The 16,650-nt window shown below is 43.5% G+C and overlaps 2 protein-coding genes across 5 annotated transcripts in view; one reads left to right on the top strand and one right to left on the bottom strand.

Moving 5' to 3' along the window:
• JAM3 (junctional adhesion molecule 3) overlaps window positions 1-13,659 on the top strand; it is a 33,331-nt gene extending 19,672 nt beyond the window's left edge. For 2 of the 3 annotated variants that reach the window (XM_048063427.2, XM_013188625.3), the window contains exons 2-9: window positions 5,421-5,486; window positions 6,404-6,517; window positions 6,980-7,132; window positions 7,363-7,565; window positions 7,992-8,091; window positions 9,042-9,171; window positions 10,411-10,465; window positions 11,092-13,659. In XM_048063427.2, the coding sequence (XP_047919384.1) occupies window positions 5,421-5,486; window positions 6,404-6,517; window positions 6,980-7,132; window positions 7,363-7,565; window positions 7,992-8,091; window positions 9,042-9,171; window positions 10,411-10,465; window positions 11,092-11,127 (857 nt within the window). In that variant the 3' untranslated portion in view covers window positions 11,128-13,659. Of the gene's footprint in view, window positions 1-4,505; window positions 4,621-5,420; window positions 5,487-6,403; window positions 6,518-6,979; window positions 7,133-7,362; window positions 7,566-7,991; window positions 8,092-9,041; window positions 9,172-10,410; window positions 10,466-11,091 lie in introns of those variants that run through there. The other variant, XM_066981244.1, reaches the window with a different exon arrangement.
• Window positions 13,660-14,705: 1,046 nt separating this feature from the next.
• The window catches only part of NCAPD3 (non-SMC condensin II complex subunit D3), a 29,072-nt gene continuing 27,127 nt past the window's right edge, over window positions 14,706-16,650 (bottom strand). For both annotated transcript variants that reach the window (XM_048063425.2, XM_048063426.2), the window contains exons 33-35: window positions 15,688-15,762; window positions 15,528-15,588; window positions 14,706-15,437 (exon numbers count right to left, since the gene is read on the bottom strand). In XM_048063425.2, the coding sequence (XP_047919382.2) occupies window positions 15,326-15,437; window positions 15,528-15,588; window positions 15,688-15,762 (248 nt within the window). In that variant the 3' untranslated portion in view covers window positions 14,706-15,325. The remainder of the gene's footprint in view (window positions 15,438-15,527; window positions 15,589-15,687; window positions 15,763-16,650) is intronic.

The raw sequence follows: 16,650 nt of genomic DNA, 5'->3' as shown, positions 1-16,650 counted from the left end.
AAGCAAGCGTACCACCGGCTCCTTCCTCCTGGACTGGAGGCAAGGTGGAAAGTTAAGACTGAGTGCTATAAAACAAAGACCTCTGACTGCATTTATAGATATAGGCTGGGTTTTTAGACAAACCTAAATGAGCTGTCACGTAGAAAGTTATGATGAGACACCTAAAAGTGTATACGAGGATCAATAGCCAGCCTAATTTGCACTGGAACTCAGTGAGAATGAGGTATGCCATTCATTCCCTGACTGCACACTTATGTGCCCTCTGTAAATCCAGTATTTATATATATCTCAAGTACATTTAAGTCCCTTAAGCTATTACAAAACCCCAGCCAAGGGACAGTCAGACCAAAAAAAAAAACATACAAAAATAACAAAACAACTCAAAACTTACAAGGGCCAGAGCACGGTGTGCGTGTTTTGGTATCTTATTCCTGTAACAGACCATATTGCCTATCCCATGCCACCTTGTTTACACTGGTGCAAGTTGCATTGTGGAGTAGGAGTGGGGTATGCTGGTGACAGAGAGGAGGAAAAAGAGCCTGAAAGAAAAAGGGATGGATATTTCACAGTGCAGAAGGCTAGATGTTTCTGCAGTACAGGGCTTACGGTGATTTTCTCAAAGCAAGCTGCATGCAGCAAGCTGGCCTCCCTCTTCCTTGTCTTATCCAGTCCAGCAGACAGTACTGTGTGGCTTCCTTCGCTGTCCCTCTGGAGGTTTCTCACAAATTTAACAGTTATCTTCCTTCCTACTGCACGCCCACCACGCTTGTAAAGCAGGGGCAGTGCCGGGGTCGGCTGGGCTGCCCCTAACAAGGGGGCTCGTCTCATGCCTGCTGCTCTCGTCACTTCTGCTCTACCAGCCCTGGCTGTTTCCTTCACGCCAGCTCACAGCGCTGAGGATGGGTGCTGCAGGGGGCAGCTCCAGCCTGGCAGTCAAAAAAAAAGAAATGACACGCGGAGCACTTGGCTAACGCACTTCCAACACCTCGCCGTGGATCGCGCTCCGCAGCACTCCTACTGCACGAAGGAACCACCCGGGAAGCGAAGATGCTTAACAAGGCGTGTGGTTTACAGCAGCTTTCCTGCGTGGCTTCGACGCGTTTTGAATTGCAAATCGAGCAACAGCTTATTGATGATGGAAGCCTCAAGAAAGGCATATTTTTGTTACTTTAGTGGGTAGGTGCTTAAATACAGCTGCGTGGTTTTGTACTGCTTGTGCCTGACAGTGCATTAACTAAAATTACTGTATCAGATAACTGCAAGATTGGCAAGGAAGGGTTGAACTATACTGCAACATAGGCTGTTGGCAGCAACTTGCATCAATTTTTTCCTGGTCATCCTTTTTACATTGCTTACAACACTTAAAAAAATAGTTTACCTCCTCTTCAAACTTCTGCCTAGAATTTCTAAACAGATTTAAGAGATTTGGATGGAAGGAGACAAAAGGTCAGCCTTTACATTAAACGCCGTACAGAGATAGGAGACTTAACACAGTCTAGATGTCTATAAAGCTGCTAGTTTATTTCTTCTGTAGGTTCAGTGCAACATTTTAAAGTGATTCAGATACCATGAGTCACAGTAACAAGTATGGGCTGGATCTCTTTAGCTAAAAGAAGTGCCATAAGAATATGCTATAGACTTCAGTGCCTTGTCCTGGATTCTATTTCGGAGAACTGATGGCATTTGGGATTCAACCATATGTCTGGCTGAGTCTGTAGCACATACAGATCTGGTAGGTATTCAGAGATTTAGTACATACAGATCTGGTAGGTGCGTCTGTTGTGGCATGCATGCTGCTCTGGAAAGGAATGCGTGTCTATGCACAGCTCTTCTACACATCCTGGGTGCCGAGGCCTTTGAAGAGAAATTTACATAACACAAAACCTTCACCGATTATTTGCACTGGGCTGAAAAAGGCCTAAAGGAACAGCTTTGGAAGAAACTTTCTGAAGGTAACGGTTGCCACTAATAACGATGATTTGGCACACAAAACCAAGCAATGCAGAAGTGCGCTGACCAAAGGGAACATTTGCCAACAGCAGGGAAATGTGACATAGCACAGATGCCCACCCTGCGCCACCAGGGGAGTGCTAACAGCTGGGAAGCACAGGCTTTGTGCAGATTCCTCCAGCCCTGGAGACTTTGAAAGAGGGATACCACAAAGTAACTCTTAAAAAGAGCTGCAAAGGTGCTTTGCAACTTCTTTACAATCTATGTGGTCACTTGGGAGTTTCGGTTTGCTCCCTGCACAGCTGTAGCCTTGTCATTATTCAGAGCATGCTATTTGCAGCATTCTTGTGCCACACGCAGAAGAATAAATCTGGCTTAGCAGTGATTTAAGCAGCCACATTGATCTCTGCCCACAGTCAATACTTGTAATAATGTGAGAACCTCTTGCACGGTCTCCAAGGACTCAGCTTCTGTCTAAAATTTGTTGTCATCCTGCTTTGTGCCTGAGGGATCGACCTAAATCTCTCGTGGTTAATGGGTGGGAAAGATCATGCTGTGAATAATTTCTGAGAAATGATATGGGGCCAGAGCATGATGGAGCCCTACTGTCTTGGAACAAATACTTGCCGAGTCATAACTCCTTGAGGATAACACATCATCGTGGTAATGTGTCTCTACCTTCAACCTGTGCTGTAGCTGTAGGAGAACAGAATAGAACAGTTCAGTTGGAAGGGACCTTCAAAGATCAGAAGTTCTTCAGTCAGACTGTTACCATGCTATCTACTTGATGGGACACTTTTTTGGGGAGGGGGGGGAAAGGATCTCTTCTAAACAAGAACATACAACACAAAACAAATTGGAGCATCAAGTTGCCTTTACGGAACAAGGAGCCTTTGCCAAGTCCCTCTCCCTTCCCATCCTTCTCTAGTGTTTCCAAAAGGAAGATTTATAAGATAGTACAGACCAGGTAGATGGCGTGCAAGCTATCTTCTACAGGTCTTCAGGTGCATCACAGCTCTCCATGGCCACCTGCTATACCAGGTCCAAGGAGAAAGCTCTTGTTTGCAGAACTGCTCTTGTAATGCAGTTTCGTGATGAAGCAGGGTGCTGTCCCTGAAGATGGCACCACCTACAGCTTGCCCCCATTTGAAAACTGGGCCAAATGCATTACCAGGGCCACCTGCCCCAAGCAGGCAGCAAAGCAGGAGCTCCACAATTAGGCTGAGTGCTCAGGCCTGGGCCCTCAAGGCAAGACCTGTTGGTTCCCGAAGCAGAAATCTCACCGCAGAAGGAATCAAAAGACTTGTTTGTATGAAGGGCCCTACAGCTGAAAACGTGTCCAGAGATTTCAAAAGGACCTTCCCAAGTCTGGAAGCAGAAGGCCTGATAGAAGTGGGCTCTGCTTCACTTAGCAGACTTCAGCAAACTACTTGTGGTTGCTCAGACCACTTCTGATAGAAACAAACCCAAAGTGGAGCATCTGCTCCGAGCTGCGACAAGTCAGCTCTGAAAGTGGCATTCTCCTGACTCACCTAAGTAAAGCAGCAGCAGACTGCAAGCAAAATGCTCACTGCACTGCCCTGTTACTCATTTCAGCTCTGATGCATAAGACTTTTCCCAGGCAGCCACATTATAGTCATGAGCACTGTCATCTTGTTCGATGTTGGATTTCTCCCAAATGCAGCGTGAATGTCTCCAAATGCAGAAGGGGGAAGGGTGGAGAGGTCCTGCTAAGAGCAGTGCTGCTGGGCCAGCTATTACTTTGCATCACCCAGTGGTTTTTATATGAATAACTATTATTTTGGACACAAAGGCAGCTTCTAAACCTTGCCAAACTCTAGCTCTCCCCAGTGGTATTTGGGGTATAAGAGCTGAGAACCAAGGCACTGAGCATCAGCAGTTAACAAGCAAGGGATGATAGGAATTGACAGGGAACATTTCAGAAATGCTGAAAGGATTTCAGGTGTTCAAGGCCCTTGAGCTTTCAGTCGGAGCAACTCTGCAGCTCTCGGGCATTTCTCAGAGTGCTGCCTTGCTCTGTTTTGTCTGATCCGTTCCACCAGAGGAGTTTTGCCCCCGCGTTGTCAGATATTCTCTTTGTCGAAAAGCTTTCCACCCTGGAGGCCAGCGCGCAGGAATTCCAGCTGTCTGTCATGATGCTGAAGATCTTTTCTTTTCCTCTGCATCTTCTTTCAGCTGCCTTTTCTGCTTTTGATTCAGGTTTGTCATGACTTTTTTACTCTGAGAGACACTCCTAACCTTTAGATACATCTGTTTTCATGTCGTTGAGGCACTGGCTTCCGTCGTCTTTACTTTGCTGGTTGATCGAATGCCCAGTGAATTCGGTGCTTATCCTCTCCTAGATTTCAGCAGTCTTCTGATTGGGTTTGTAATAGCAAAGCTGCATGTGGGGCCGTGGCATACTACTAGAGCTGATTATCCAGTCCTGATTATAGTGTGTACCCTCCCGCCTATAAGACGGGGCTTTGGAGCAGCCAATGTTTTGCAGAGTCTGAGAGGTGATGAGCTTTGCAAGAATCAGGACACCCAGTTCCAAAATATCCTCTGGGATGAAGGCATGGCTTGCCTATGCTCTCTGGTTCGCTTTCTTCCTACTGTGCCATGCCAGAAACTGCCCGCTTGTGTCCCTCTGCCTCAGGAGGTCTGTTGGTGAGTGTGGGTATCCTGCAGTACAGAAACGTTGTCGGTGCCTGCTCTTGTGAAACTCAAAGCAGAAAGGACATAGAAGGCAGATTTTTCAAAAGAAAATAACATGCAGAAGGGGAAAAATGACTGTATAAATTGGAAACATGTTGGAGTTCAGAGCAAGGACAGTAAAGGGAAATAGCTTGTGGTATAAGGATGCAACGTTGCGTGACTGAGCGTTTTTTCCCAACGTGAGTCTGGCTGGGACTCTACCCAAAGCACCAAACTCCTGTGTTTCCTCCTGAATTGCTGTCCTTGCATGATTTACTACCTTGAATTTACATTACCACGTTGAGACTTAAAATACTTGAACATACAGTCAGCATGTGCTAGAGACCTGGCACATTTCATCTTCAAGGAACTGACCAAAAACCGTTAAGACTGCCCTACTTCTGTCTCTTCCTCATTATCAAATTAATTTGCAGAAGGACACGTTCACTCTTGCATTACCAGAATGAGAATAACTACCATCGAAATAAGCTTAAGGCACAAAGAGATGTCTTATGCTGTAACATTGGTTTTGTGCCATTTTAGTTATCTTCCTCTTTAAGTGCTGCTTCTAACAATCATAATTTCCTGTATTTACTCCACGACTGTAAATAAACGTAGGCCTTCAGGACTGGCATTGGTAGCCAGGAATAGCTTTTATGTAGAGAAGTTAGTCCTCCTAGCTGTCTGAGAAGTTGTCTCAGCAGGCAGCGTGTTTCTAGCTGGGTGACTTATGAGCTGTGCTATTTCTTATTACCTTCTGTTTGTTTTTCCAGGCTGCAGACTCTTGGCCGTGGAACTGACATCCAGCAACACCAAGCCCGTGGTGCAGGAATTCCAGAGTGAGTGCCATGGGGGCCCGCTGGCTGCCTGACACGACTGCTGCACTGCCCTCTGCCTGGAGCTTTGTATCAGTCCAAACAGTTGAGAAAAACTTTGCTTGGTGCTCATGGTTATCTGGGTTTCTTGGGCAAGGCAGAACTGCTGAGAGCTTGAGATTCAGCAAAGGCCTTAAGAATATGTCTGTATATCTCTCCGTTTTCAAAACGCTTGATTGAAAGGGTTTGTTGAAGTCCCCTGAAAGCCATTGGCATTGCAAAGTATCTGCCTAAGTGCTTTTTTGAACTGGATCCCAAATGGAGGAAAGGCAGTCGCTTTGCAATTAATACACTGAAAAGGGGTTCGGGAAATGTGTATTTTTTACCTTGGCCCTAATACAGCCTGCAACGTGATCCTGGGTGAGCCACCACCAACCCTGCTGTGGTGCCTTCTTGTGTAGAAATGGAGATGACGATGCCTCCCTCAAAAGGGACTGGATATGCTGGATTTATCCACAGGCATCATGGTCCCCAGGTCACCTGGGAGGACAGCATGTTGTCGGTACATCACCAGACACCACCCAAGGAGATTCTGCAGTCCTGACTCACGCTGTATGCTCTGATTAACAGCAAGACAGCGCCGTGGACTCACCCTGTCATAAGGTCTTGTTTGCCATACATCAGAGCCTGAAGAGAACAGTGTGTTCATTTCTCTCCATAGCTGATATCTGTACGGCTATTATTTTTGCTGGCCAAAATCCATCTTCCCCAATAGCTCCTGGAACCCAGCAGTGTTTCTGTTTGTGAGGCACATGAAAGAGAAGGCTTTTGCTTTGTGGGCAGCATCTCCTAATAAAACAGAGTGTGAGGCTGCTTAAAGCAGAGCAAAAATACAGCTGCTTCCTATTAACCTGTATTATTTCCTTTATTTCTCTTTCTAGGTGTTGAGCTGTCCTGCATCATTAAATCCACTGTAACGCCAGATCCCAGAATCGAGTGGAAGAAAATCCGAGATGGCGAAACCTCTTACGTATTTTTTGACAATAAAATGCAGGGTATGACGACGCATTGTTCTCTTAAACTTCCAAACCAGCCTCAGTTCAACTGAGAACAAACAACTCAGGAAAAGGCTGGCTTGCTGCTTTCTTCTGGAACTAGAGTTCAGCAGTAGAAGTACAAGGTGGAGAGAGAGAGCAGGATGTTATTTGCCCTCTGGCAGGTCATTATTGACAGTTCTCAGTACCGAGCCAGAGAGCTGGAGTGAGATCCTAGGTAGGAAATGATTAAGAAAGCAACTGCTGCAGCTTCCCTTCTCCAGCACCTGGTGGTCCTGGTCCTTGTATGTTTTCCTTTGTGGTCACTGCAGAGAGAAAGGCTCTTAACTTTAGAGCATCAGGTTCCTTTCAAGCGGTTCTCTGGACTCCAGAAAGAGTCCGAGATTAACCACTTAATTCAGATGCCTGAAGTTAGTTTGTGTGACTGTCTTGAATTTTTTCTCTCTCTTTCCTCTGTATCAGGAGACTTTGCAACTCGTGCAGAAATTCTGAGCCGGACATCGCTGGTGATTAAAAACACCACCCGGATGGACACGGCCACGTACCGCTGTGAAGTGGCAGCACCTTCTGATACTAAAACCATAGATGAAATAAATATCCAGCTCACAGTCCAAGGTATTGCTTCAGGTCCAGATACTTTTACAAGTGCTGCTAGCTAACAGAAGAAGCCGTGAGTCTTTCCACAGTTGAAACACTGGCATTCAACAGACTCTGGAACTTGTTGCTTAAAACTGGAAATAACTGAAAGTTTTGATGCCTCTGTAGCACAGCCATCTTAGAAACTATGTCAGAAATTATTTCTTTTTACTCAGCAGTAACATTTGTGGTTTGTGTCTTTCCCGCAGTGAAGCCTGTGACTCCCAGATGCGTAGTGCCTAAAGCTGTACCCGTCGGTAAGACAGCCTCCCTTCACTGCCACGAGAACGAAGGTTACCCAAAGTCTACTTACAGCTGGTATCGCAACAGCGAACCTTTATCACCAGACACAAAATCAAACACCAAATTCCAGAATTCGTCCTACAGCTTGAACCCCGCCACAGGCACTCTGGTAATGCCCTTATGGGTATGATTGAGACTTGTGTTGCCAGACAGGTTATTTCTAGGGTTGCTTCTGAAAAAGTCATTGTGTGGCTTTCAAGGAGGGTATAATTTGAAGAAGGTTAACTGTTTTAGGACGTGGGTGATTTGGGAAAAGGAAGATTAATATGATAGAAGATATTACCCTAGCTGTTTGGTTTTGATCACTGCTGATTCCACTTGCCATTTTACAAAGAGGGAGGAAAATGTCTCATGGCCCACCACGAAGACTGGCAAATGGAGAATTGTGCAGTCGGAACTGCTCCTCATGCTCCTGTTAGGTCTCAGAATTCCCTGCAATAATCTTTTCCTTGTGAATCCCTGAAGCAACTCTGGTCCTGCTTTCCAGCGTGTTAAAATAACCCTCACAGTGCCTTTCCCCGTTCCTCCTCACCAGGTTTTCCACGCTGTGCACAAAGGCGACACAGGCCGTTACTCCTGCATAGCAACAAACGACGCGGGTTTTGCCAAATGCGAGGAGCAGGAGATGGAAGTCTGTGAGTGGCCCTGCATACTTTTTGGCAATGTCGATTGATATATCACCGTACATAAACCGTCATCACCATGGGGAAAGAAGAGGGACATCCTAGAGCATGATGTCATTTCATCTTTCTCATAGCCCCTAACACAGCTAACTTTTCCAGGAAGGAATCAGGACAAGGTTTCTGCATGGCATTTTCAAAGCTGAGCAGCATTAAAGGAGGAAACCTGAGAGTAATACTGCAAAGTCTCAGAAGGCAGCATCTCTAAAGGCTGCTTATACTGAGTCAACAGGCACCCCTGCTATGCTTTACGTATGCCATACTGCTGATAACCCACTCTGTACAACACAGAGAGGTTCCAAAAGTATCTTAATATCTAGATGACAGGTACAAGGATATCCAAACTATCAAAGAAAGACCACAGACAATCTTTAAGGATACTCAATAACTGTATAGAGGGCATTTTGGTTACTTTTCTAAATTTGTAGAAGAACAAAGTTAGCGTTACTTGTGTTAGGAATTTCAGTTTCCTAACAATGTCAGTCAGTCAAAGTCAGTCCCTCTTGCTGAAGTATCGCTTCTAAATGAGCAAGACACATCCAGAGATGAGAAGAAGAAAAAAAAACCTACAAATTCAGGGAAACATTAAAACATTGTTCAGATTCGTGAACAGTTTTAGGTTCAGACAAGCAAACAGTGAATGGCACGTGACTGGACCTGGTACACACCAGACAAGAAAAGAAAGGTTTGTTAGTTTTTTACTTGGCCAGAAGAGAAGCTGTCTGTGCTGTGGATGGACTCTGAGTCTTTCCTGATTGGAGGTGCACTAGGGACTCACTAGATCCTTATGAATTACTGCAGTTTGCTTAGGATATTCAAGAGATGTTACTTTAGTGTACGTAAAGCTAGAACGTTGCTACCACCTTAAAAAAAAAAGAAAAAGATTATGGTTTCTCTCTTTTTAGATGACCTCAATATTGGTGGGATAATTGGTGGAGTGCTGGTGGTCCTAGCAGTTTTGGTGCTCATCACTCTTGGTATCTGCTGTGCCTACAGAAGGGGCTACTTTGCGAACAGTAAAGAGACTGGGGAAAGGTAAGCTGGGATTCTTATGCAAGTCCCTGCGCCCACAGCTAGCATGAATTCGTCTGAAGCAGGCTAAAATATATTTCAGTGCCTGACCTGGACATATTTCTTCCTAGTTCCCCACCAGAGACTATAGGCCAGCCTACTTCTTGAAGTATACAATTCCCTACCATAAACAGTGCACCATGCTGAAAGTTTATTTGCCTAAGGGAGAATTTTTGGTATAGCTCCTTTCGTGCTTGCTACCAAGACCAGACGGAGGAGTTAGAGCTGTGCTCCGATGTCTTCATACCTTGCATGGGAAGGGGGGAGCAGCACAATTAAATGTCTACAGGTGTTTGTCCAATAGGTTGTATGCTGTCAGCATACAGAGGTCTACAGCTTAACGAGCAGAGCTTGCTGCACAATTAGATTAAAGCATCAGGACATGCATAGAAAATATATGCAGAAGAGTAGGCTGCCTGCAGGAAATCTCACTAGTTGTGACTTGGAACCTAAATTTGGGATTAAAAACAAGCACTTTAGAATGCACATTAGAACGTTAAAAACAACAGCATTAGCATTTAAGGTGACAATTTCTTCGTGGATCAGAAACGAGCCTTGATATCCTTACAGAATTTGTAGAAGAGATAATATATGGAAAACCAAGATTCTCATCAGATAGATTCATTCCATGTTAAATGCTGCTTTTCAGTAGAAATCCTGTAGAAGAAAAAAAAACATCCCCAGAAAAAGCTCCAAATACTCCATTTAAATGCAGTTGAGGGTTGGCTTATGCTGGACCTCACAGTCCGATGTAATTTCTGGATTCCTAGGGGACTGCAAACAAGTAGTGCTGCCTTATAACTAAGGAAAATGCTGAAGGCATCTGGCAGTGGAGGCTTAAAATTGACTTTGTAATTGCCACAAGAAATAATACAGGAGGCACACAGAAAGGTAGTGCACAGGGACCAAAGTAGGGGAAACCAGAAAAGTATCAGTTAATCGTTGCAGTTTTTGCAGATAGAGCTTGGTATTGTGGAAACATACAGCAATCTTTTTACCTTGTGCTGACGGGGAGTTTTGAGAAAATGTCAGTGATGATAAATGATGGAATATGTACAGACCTGGCATTTGAGCAATGAGAGAGGTTTCTCTGTTTTGTTTTCACTGGACTGCTTTTCCTCATTTTCTTCTTTCTCAGTCCCTCCTCTTCAAAATTCTGCAGGCTCCTTGTCCCAGAAATAAGATTTTTTTCCTTTATTTCAGTTACAAGACTCCAGCAAAACCTGATGGTGTTAACTATATCCGGACAGATGATGAGGTAACCAATGATTTGCATTTAACATCTCTCTGTTCAGGAGAGGAAGAGGGTGGGCAGAGGACTACAAGCTTTTTTAGGGCCTGTAGACTTTCTTAGAGCGATCACCACTGAGAAGCAAGAATGTAGAACAGAGAGAAAACAGAAGGGTAAAGGCTGAGTCATTTCCTTAGAAATGTTGAACAGTTTAAGTTGCCTTAAGTGACTGATGCCAAGAGCAATCAAATGCAGCTCTGCTGTCTGTTATCTTATGGCTTGACCCCCTTAGGATGAGTTTCATTGGATTAAGTAGGCAGGCCACGATGCTTTTGCAAGATAATTTGCATTTTGGGATTTGAATAGATCACTAAGCTTAAGATGAGAAAAAGCCTCTCCCTCTTAGCAGAGATACTGAAGAGGGAATGAGAAAGTGCCCTGCCATGCCTCGGTATGGGAGGAGGAGAGCAGGAGAGGGACCACCAGCCTGGTATGACTGCTGCCCCCCTCTCCTTTCCAGCTGGGCAGAATGCTCCAAGTTATACAGACGGGATCTGCGTTTGAGATGCATGTTACAGCCGGGGGCAGCAGGAACAAAGGGGTGCCTGGAAAACCACTAGATCCATCCTACAACCAGAATTGTTTCGTTGCAGGGTGACTTCAGACACAAATCTTCATTTGTCATATAAGATGCCAAAAGAATACTGCAAACCAGCAAAAGCAAGTGTGAAAATACCTCCTCCAGGAACTCGAAGTGAGAGCAAAAGATGAATTAAGTGCGCTTGGAAGAGTTTGGAACACACAAGAACTTGATAGCTAGCTATCTGTATATCTTTTTTTTCTTTGCCAAAGTTTAAAGTAACTCCTCACTGCCCAACTCATGTCTCCCCTGCCTCTGGAGATATCAACGAGATCACCTAAACCTGTCCTTGGAGTAAGGAAGAGTTTTAATACTTCCCAAGAGACTGTGCTGTGGAAGTTTGTGGAATTGCCTTCTCTTTGTGCTGCAGGGACACAGCCACAACATGCGAACCACCCAGGGGAGTAGCGTTACGTAAACATGTAGTAGACATTACTAGTGCAAATTACTAGTAGGAAAAAAAGGTGCTGACATGGCAATAGAAGGACTTCAAAGAATAAGATTTACCCATGCAAGGGGGAGTCTTCCTCTTGGTAGTTTGTTGCCCAGGCCTGGCTGGTGACTTTTACACATTTGTGATTGTCTTGTGCTTTTGACTCCCGACTGCTCAGGTGCAGAATAGGTATCTGACTAGTCAACAGGAACAGACAGCGATACAGCAAACGCAACTAATGTTCCCAGTCCTATTGTCAACTTACTGAATTCTCGTTACTCCATTTAACAAGAAACAGGCAGCATCAGGCCAGAAGGACTGCATCTGTTCACTGCTTCATAGAAAGCTCATTGCACGCAGGTAACCCCTAATTCTAATCTGCACAAAGCAGGCTTGCCTCTTGCGTCTTTTGGTGTTCTAAAGAGGCTTACAGTGGAGGCAGAGAACCTAGTGCTGAGACATCCCTTTCAGGAAAATTAAAGCCAAATACTTTCATGGGCCAAGATTCCCAGAAAAGGTACTGAGATGTCTTCAAGCTTTTTTACCTTCTGCGTTTATTTTGTAAAATCCCACATTCTAAATTTTTTGCAGAGATATATTTTGATTACTTCAGAAAAAGTAACGTTTCTATTTAAAGTGTAAATACATGATGCCAGCAGTGTTTAAGTAACGTAGCTATTTTTTTACTTCTTAAGCTACAGAGAGGAGCTCAAACGTTGCCATAGTATGGCACTGTCAGAGCATATCAGTATTACGGCAGCGCGTAATACAAAACTGCAGGTGGAACAGCATCTCTTTCCTCTTAAACTAGCCTCTGCAATTTCCTTGTCACATGAGGTCTTACAAGACACAGGACAGAGTCACTCAGGGATAGTTTTTGTAAATTTATGGCAGGACCTATCAACTTTTTTATATATTAAACTTACTTTTCTTGCCAGTGACCAACACTTTGTTTTTGTTGTTGCAAGAAATATCCAGGGATGGCTTTTTGGATTCAGTTCCAATAAGGTGACAGAGTGACTTTAATGTGTTCTACCCTTCTGCAAGATCCCTAAAGCACTAACACAGTGTGACAGCTATGGCAACTTTACAGGTTTAGATTGCATAGCCAAGGCAACTGTTTCTGGAGTTAGGAAAGCAAAAGGTCAGTACAAAAGCACTTTTGTAATGTCAGTTGCAACTTGTCTCTAGAGGGTTAAAAAAAAAAAAAAAGTCAACAAATCTAGTTCTCTTGGCTTTAAAGAGAATACATGGAAACACGTGTTTCCAAGAAACATACATGTTGATAATGTTGAAAAGCATTGGGTAATGTAAAACTGCAAGATGTGGATGCAACACTAGAACTGTGCTGTGGTTTAAGATTTTTTTTTTTTTTAATGTAGCATAATTTAGTGTTCTTGTATTTCCAATATGAATTGAGTTGTCTTAACTTTTCACGTATACAGTATTTTGAATACTTGACGATTTGGGCTGTCAGTGTTATTTTTTAGTGTTCTGCATTAATCTGCTTTGTTTCCTAGGGGCCTCGCTGGACATGCCATTGCTGCATTTGTTTTGCCTAAACAAAGTGTTATCACTTTCCTTTGGCTAGCAAAAGTACAAATAAGGATGGACAGCAATATCCGTATGTTCTTTACTTAACTGGGACATTACCACTGCTACTTTGCTACTACATTTGGGTTACCTTCTTAAGACACGCTCTTCAACCAAGCCACACAGTACTGTTCACAGGCTGCATGCTGCCTCTAATCATTATGACAATAGTGAGTGTAACATTCCTTTGCACTTTCTGTGTATCCACTACTCCTTTTCTGTGCTGCGTTTAGGATACCTATAGTAAGGGAGAGAAAGAAAAGGTTTGAATCAGGTTATCTCTGGGCCCTATGGGAGCACAATCTACAGCCTCACCATGAGCCAAAGGCAGCCTTCACGTGAAAAGCCTCCAAGCTAAGAATCAACTTATTTTTCAGTTCTAAAATGTGACAGTGGCATCTCTAACGAGAGAAGGGGAGATGATCCCCCAGTACAGCTCATGAGATCTGACTGATGGAACTCATTGTATCATTGTGAATAATATTCAGGTTTGTACTAATGTATTACATTTAACTTTGCCAAGAATGTTTTACATAAATACCAAGCTATAAAGCATTCTTGTGGGTTTTTTTTTTGATTTTTTTTCTTAAACAGTCATAATATTGCAGGCATCTGTTTTCAATTCAGTGAACGAAGGGAAAGTGGTTTCTGTCAGAGCACTCACTTATATTGGGCTGTAGGCTATAGGAAGTCCAATAGCAAGTCCTCATAACAGTAACAGCATGTTACTGTTTATATTTATTCTTGGACATTCATCTATCCTTGGTTCTTCTCTATAGAAGACAGATTAAAGCTCATGGGGCTTATCTCAATGTTGCGTGAGGACAGAACAAAAGCTAAAAAGCACACAGTACGAAATAAACCTACTTGAACTCCAATTTACCTTGAGAGGCGGTCAAGTAATATTTTCGGGCAGGAGAGAAGGAACAAGATACGTAGATGTGGTCAATAACCAACCATTGTTTAAGCCAAAGCCATTCCATATGTCTCCTGTTCCTAGGTTTTGACTTTGATTTTGAGAATAAAGTTTAACCTCGCTTGAAGGTTTCTCTGATCTTCAAAACAGAATAGGGAAAGTGAGGACAAATACTGAGATTCCAATGCAGAAGGTAAGTGTCTCTGGAAGGGCTGTGGCAAGAATATGCTCAGCCTGTTTCCACTTGTGCAGAAAAGCCTAGTCCAGTTCTGTGGTCTGTGCCTGAGTAAGACAAATCAGCATGAGTAAAACAGATTCCATTTTCAAGTTACAATGAAACCCAGGGTGAGAGCTCTGTAATAGAAGTTAACAACTGGAAAACTTCAGTGAGGTTCACATGGTATCAGAGACACAGAAATGGTCAGACACAGCACATTTATAATAAACAAGTTCTCTAGGCAGAGCACAAAGCTATGTATATGGCTTACCACCCTTGATTTTACTAAGTTACTCCTATCCTGCTTTCAGTCAAGTAAGTGTCTATATTTAAAAGCTGCTGGGTCCAACGTTAATTGAACAGAGTGCCTAAGATACCAGTGATGTAGTAGAAGAGACTTTGAGGCTGTAGAATTATATAGAAAAAAAAAGTTCTTTGTCAGATCAAGAAGAGGGGAGAAGTTGTAGGTGGAATTAATTCTGTAACCATTTATTTTCATAAAATTTTAATAATTGGAAATAGTACAGTTCAAGAATGGAAATATTCCATATAAAAGAACATTAAGGCTGTTCATACACACAGGAGTTTGCACAACAAATAAGAGGTGATGTAGCGTGCAATTACCAGATTTAGGGGTGTGGCAGTAACAAGCTGTTCTACCTTTGTTCAAATTAAAGCAATTCTAGTATATCACCAAGAGGGACAATGAGGGATCAAGTGAATAAGCTGAGCCACTCACTTCCCTGCAAGCTGTGATAAACGCATTTATTGCAAAGCTCATAGCAACATTACGCTCTTACTTTTCCAAATGGACAAATTATACATCCTGTGAGTGAATAGCAAGCCTCCCTTTATATTGGAGCTTTCTAGTACTTCAGTGAGCTTTGTCAAAAGCAGCAGCAGCTTATAATACATGTATTAGTGCCAGCTTTGCTGCATGTCCATACTCTAGAGAGTTTCACGTTAAAAAAATAGAAAAATAGATAAGGAAGGCAGGACACCTGTCCACAGTGATTTATAATTACAGAGGAGAGGGACAGATTTCAGACAACATGATGAAGATTCTGTACAAAAGTTCATTGAAAGGATCAGTTGTCTGGTTTCAGAGGAGTTCTCCGCTGGGACCGTCTCAGAGGGACACGCTGGCTGCTTTTTCTCCTTGCTGGAGACTCTACTTTCCACTCCCGTGGCAGGGATGGTCTGGAAGGAAGCACAGTGACCATTTATTTTAAAGCACTCGTAACAATCTTTCTCACTCTGGTTGCTGTTTCAGACCTGGGTTGAACTTACGGTTTCTCTGGTGATGTCAAACAGATAATATCTCTTGGCTGGTCCTCGGCCTCTTTCTTCTCTGCAAATAATGCATACATTTTCATATTTTAAAAATGCCACAGATTTGATCATTTGGGTTTCTTACCTCGTTCAAGTTAGAATCACAAAGACAACTTGCCTGGAGCCGAACCAGGTGTGTGCGTCAAGCTGATGTAACTGACCCCAGCACCAAAAGTCAACTCATTAATGGTCTCTGAAAGAAAAAAACACATCAGCCATCAGCTTGTGACACAGCCAGAGGCCAAGACATGCAGTAGGATAACACTCAAGTGTTACAGAATAAGTATATCCAATTAATTGCAAGCACATATGCATCTCTCTTTTCCAACCCCGCAGATCTCAGTCTCTCTCGTCCAGCCTCAAATCTATGTGCTAAATCTGATGGGCCATCTGTGCACATCAGCTTCATACTCCAGAATTACAGCCTTCCCTGTTCGTGGAGGAAATTAATTTAAATATGGGACCCTGGTCATGCACCTCCTTGTCCTTAGGTCGCAGAGCCTCACCTCCCACTGAAGACTGGTCATTTTCCACAACTACAGCATCTCCTGAACTGTCCTTAAAAGCAGAGTCAGACCAGTTACTTTGCCTGATGAAGGCAGCACACAGGGCCCTTGAAGGCTGACAAAGGATGTGAGCAGCCCTTCCATGAGGAACTATCTGCAGGCAGACAAGAGGAATCACTTGACAATGTACAATTTAGCTTGCCTGAATAGGCCATACTTGTCAGCTGTCTCTTTCCTGTCATTTATCTCAGGAGAGATGTCACAATATTCAGATTTCTCTTTTCTCAACTCTCTGTTTTATGCTCTTGTTTCCCAGAAGCCTTCACAAGGAATTATAGTAGAAAGTGCTTTATTGGATAGGAAATGGAAACTCTGCTAAAAGGACCTCCCTCTTCAGACTAACAAGGTCTGCTCTTGAACTGCCTCCCTGGCCTGGAAGGGAATCATTGAGGCTTGCAGTGGAAACCAGACTTGGTTTAGCTGCCTTAGCTGCCCTCTGAAGACTGCACTGCAAGTCTCCCAATTTTGTGCAGTGTGTGCCTGAACGAGTTAACTTGGTTAATGAAAAATGTGTG

Source organism: Anser cygnoides, chromosome 21 (genome assembly GCF_040182565.1).
Source record: "Anser cygnoides isolate HZ-2024a breed goose chromosome 21, Taihu_goose_T2T_genome, whole genome shotgun sequence".
NCBI lineage: Eukaryota > Metazoa > Chordata > Aves > Anseriformes > Anatidae > Anser > Anser cygnoides.
This window is presented reverse-complemented; position numbering and strand designations above follow the sequence as displayed.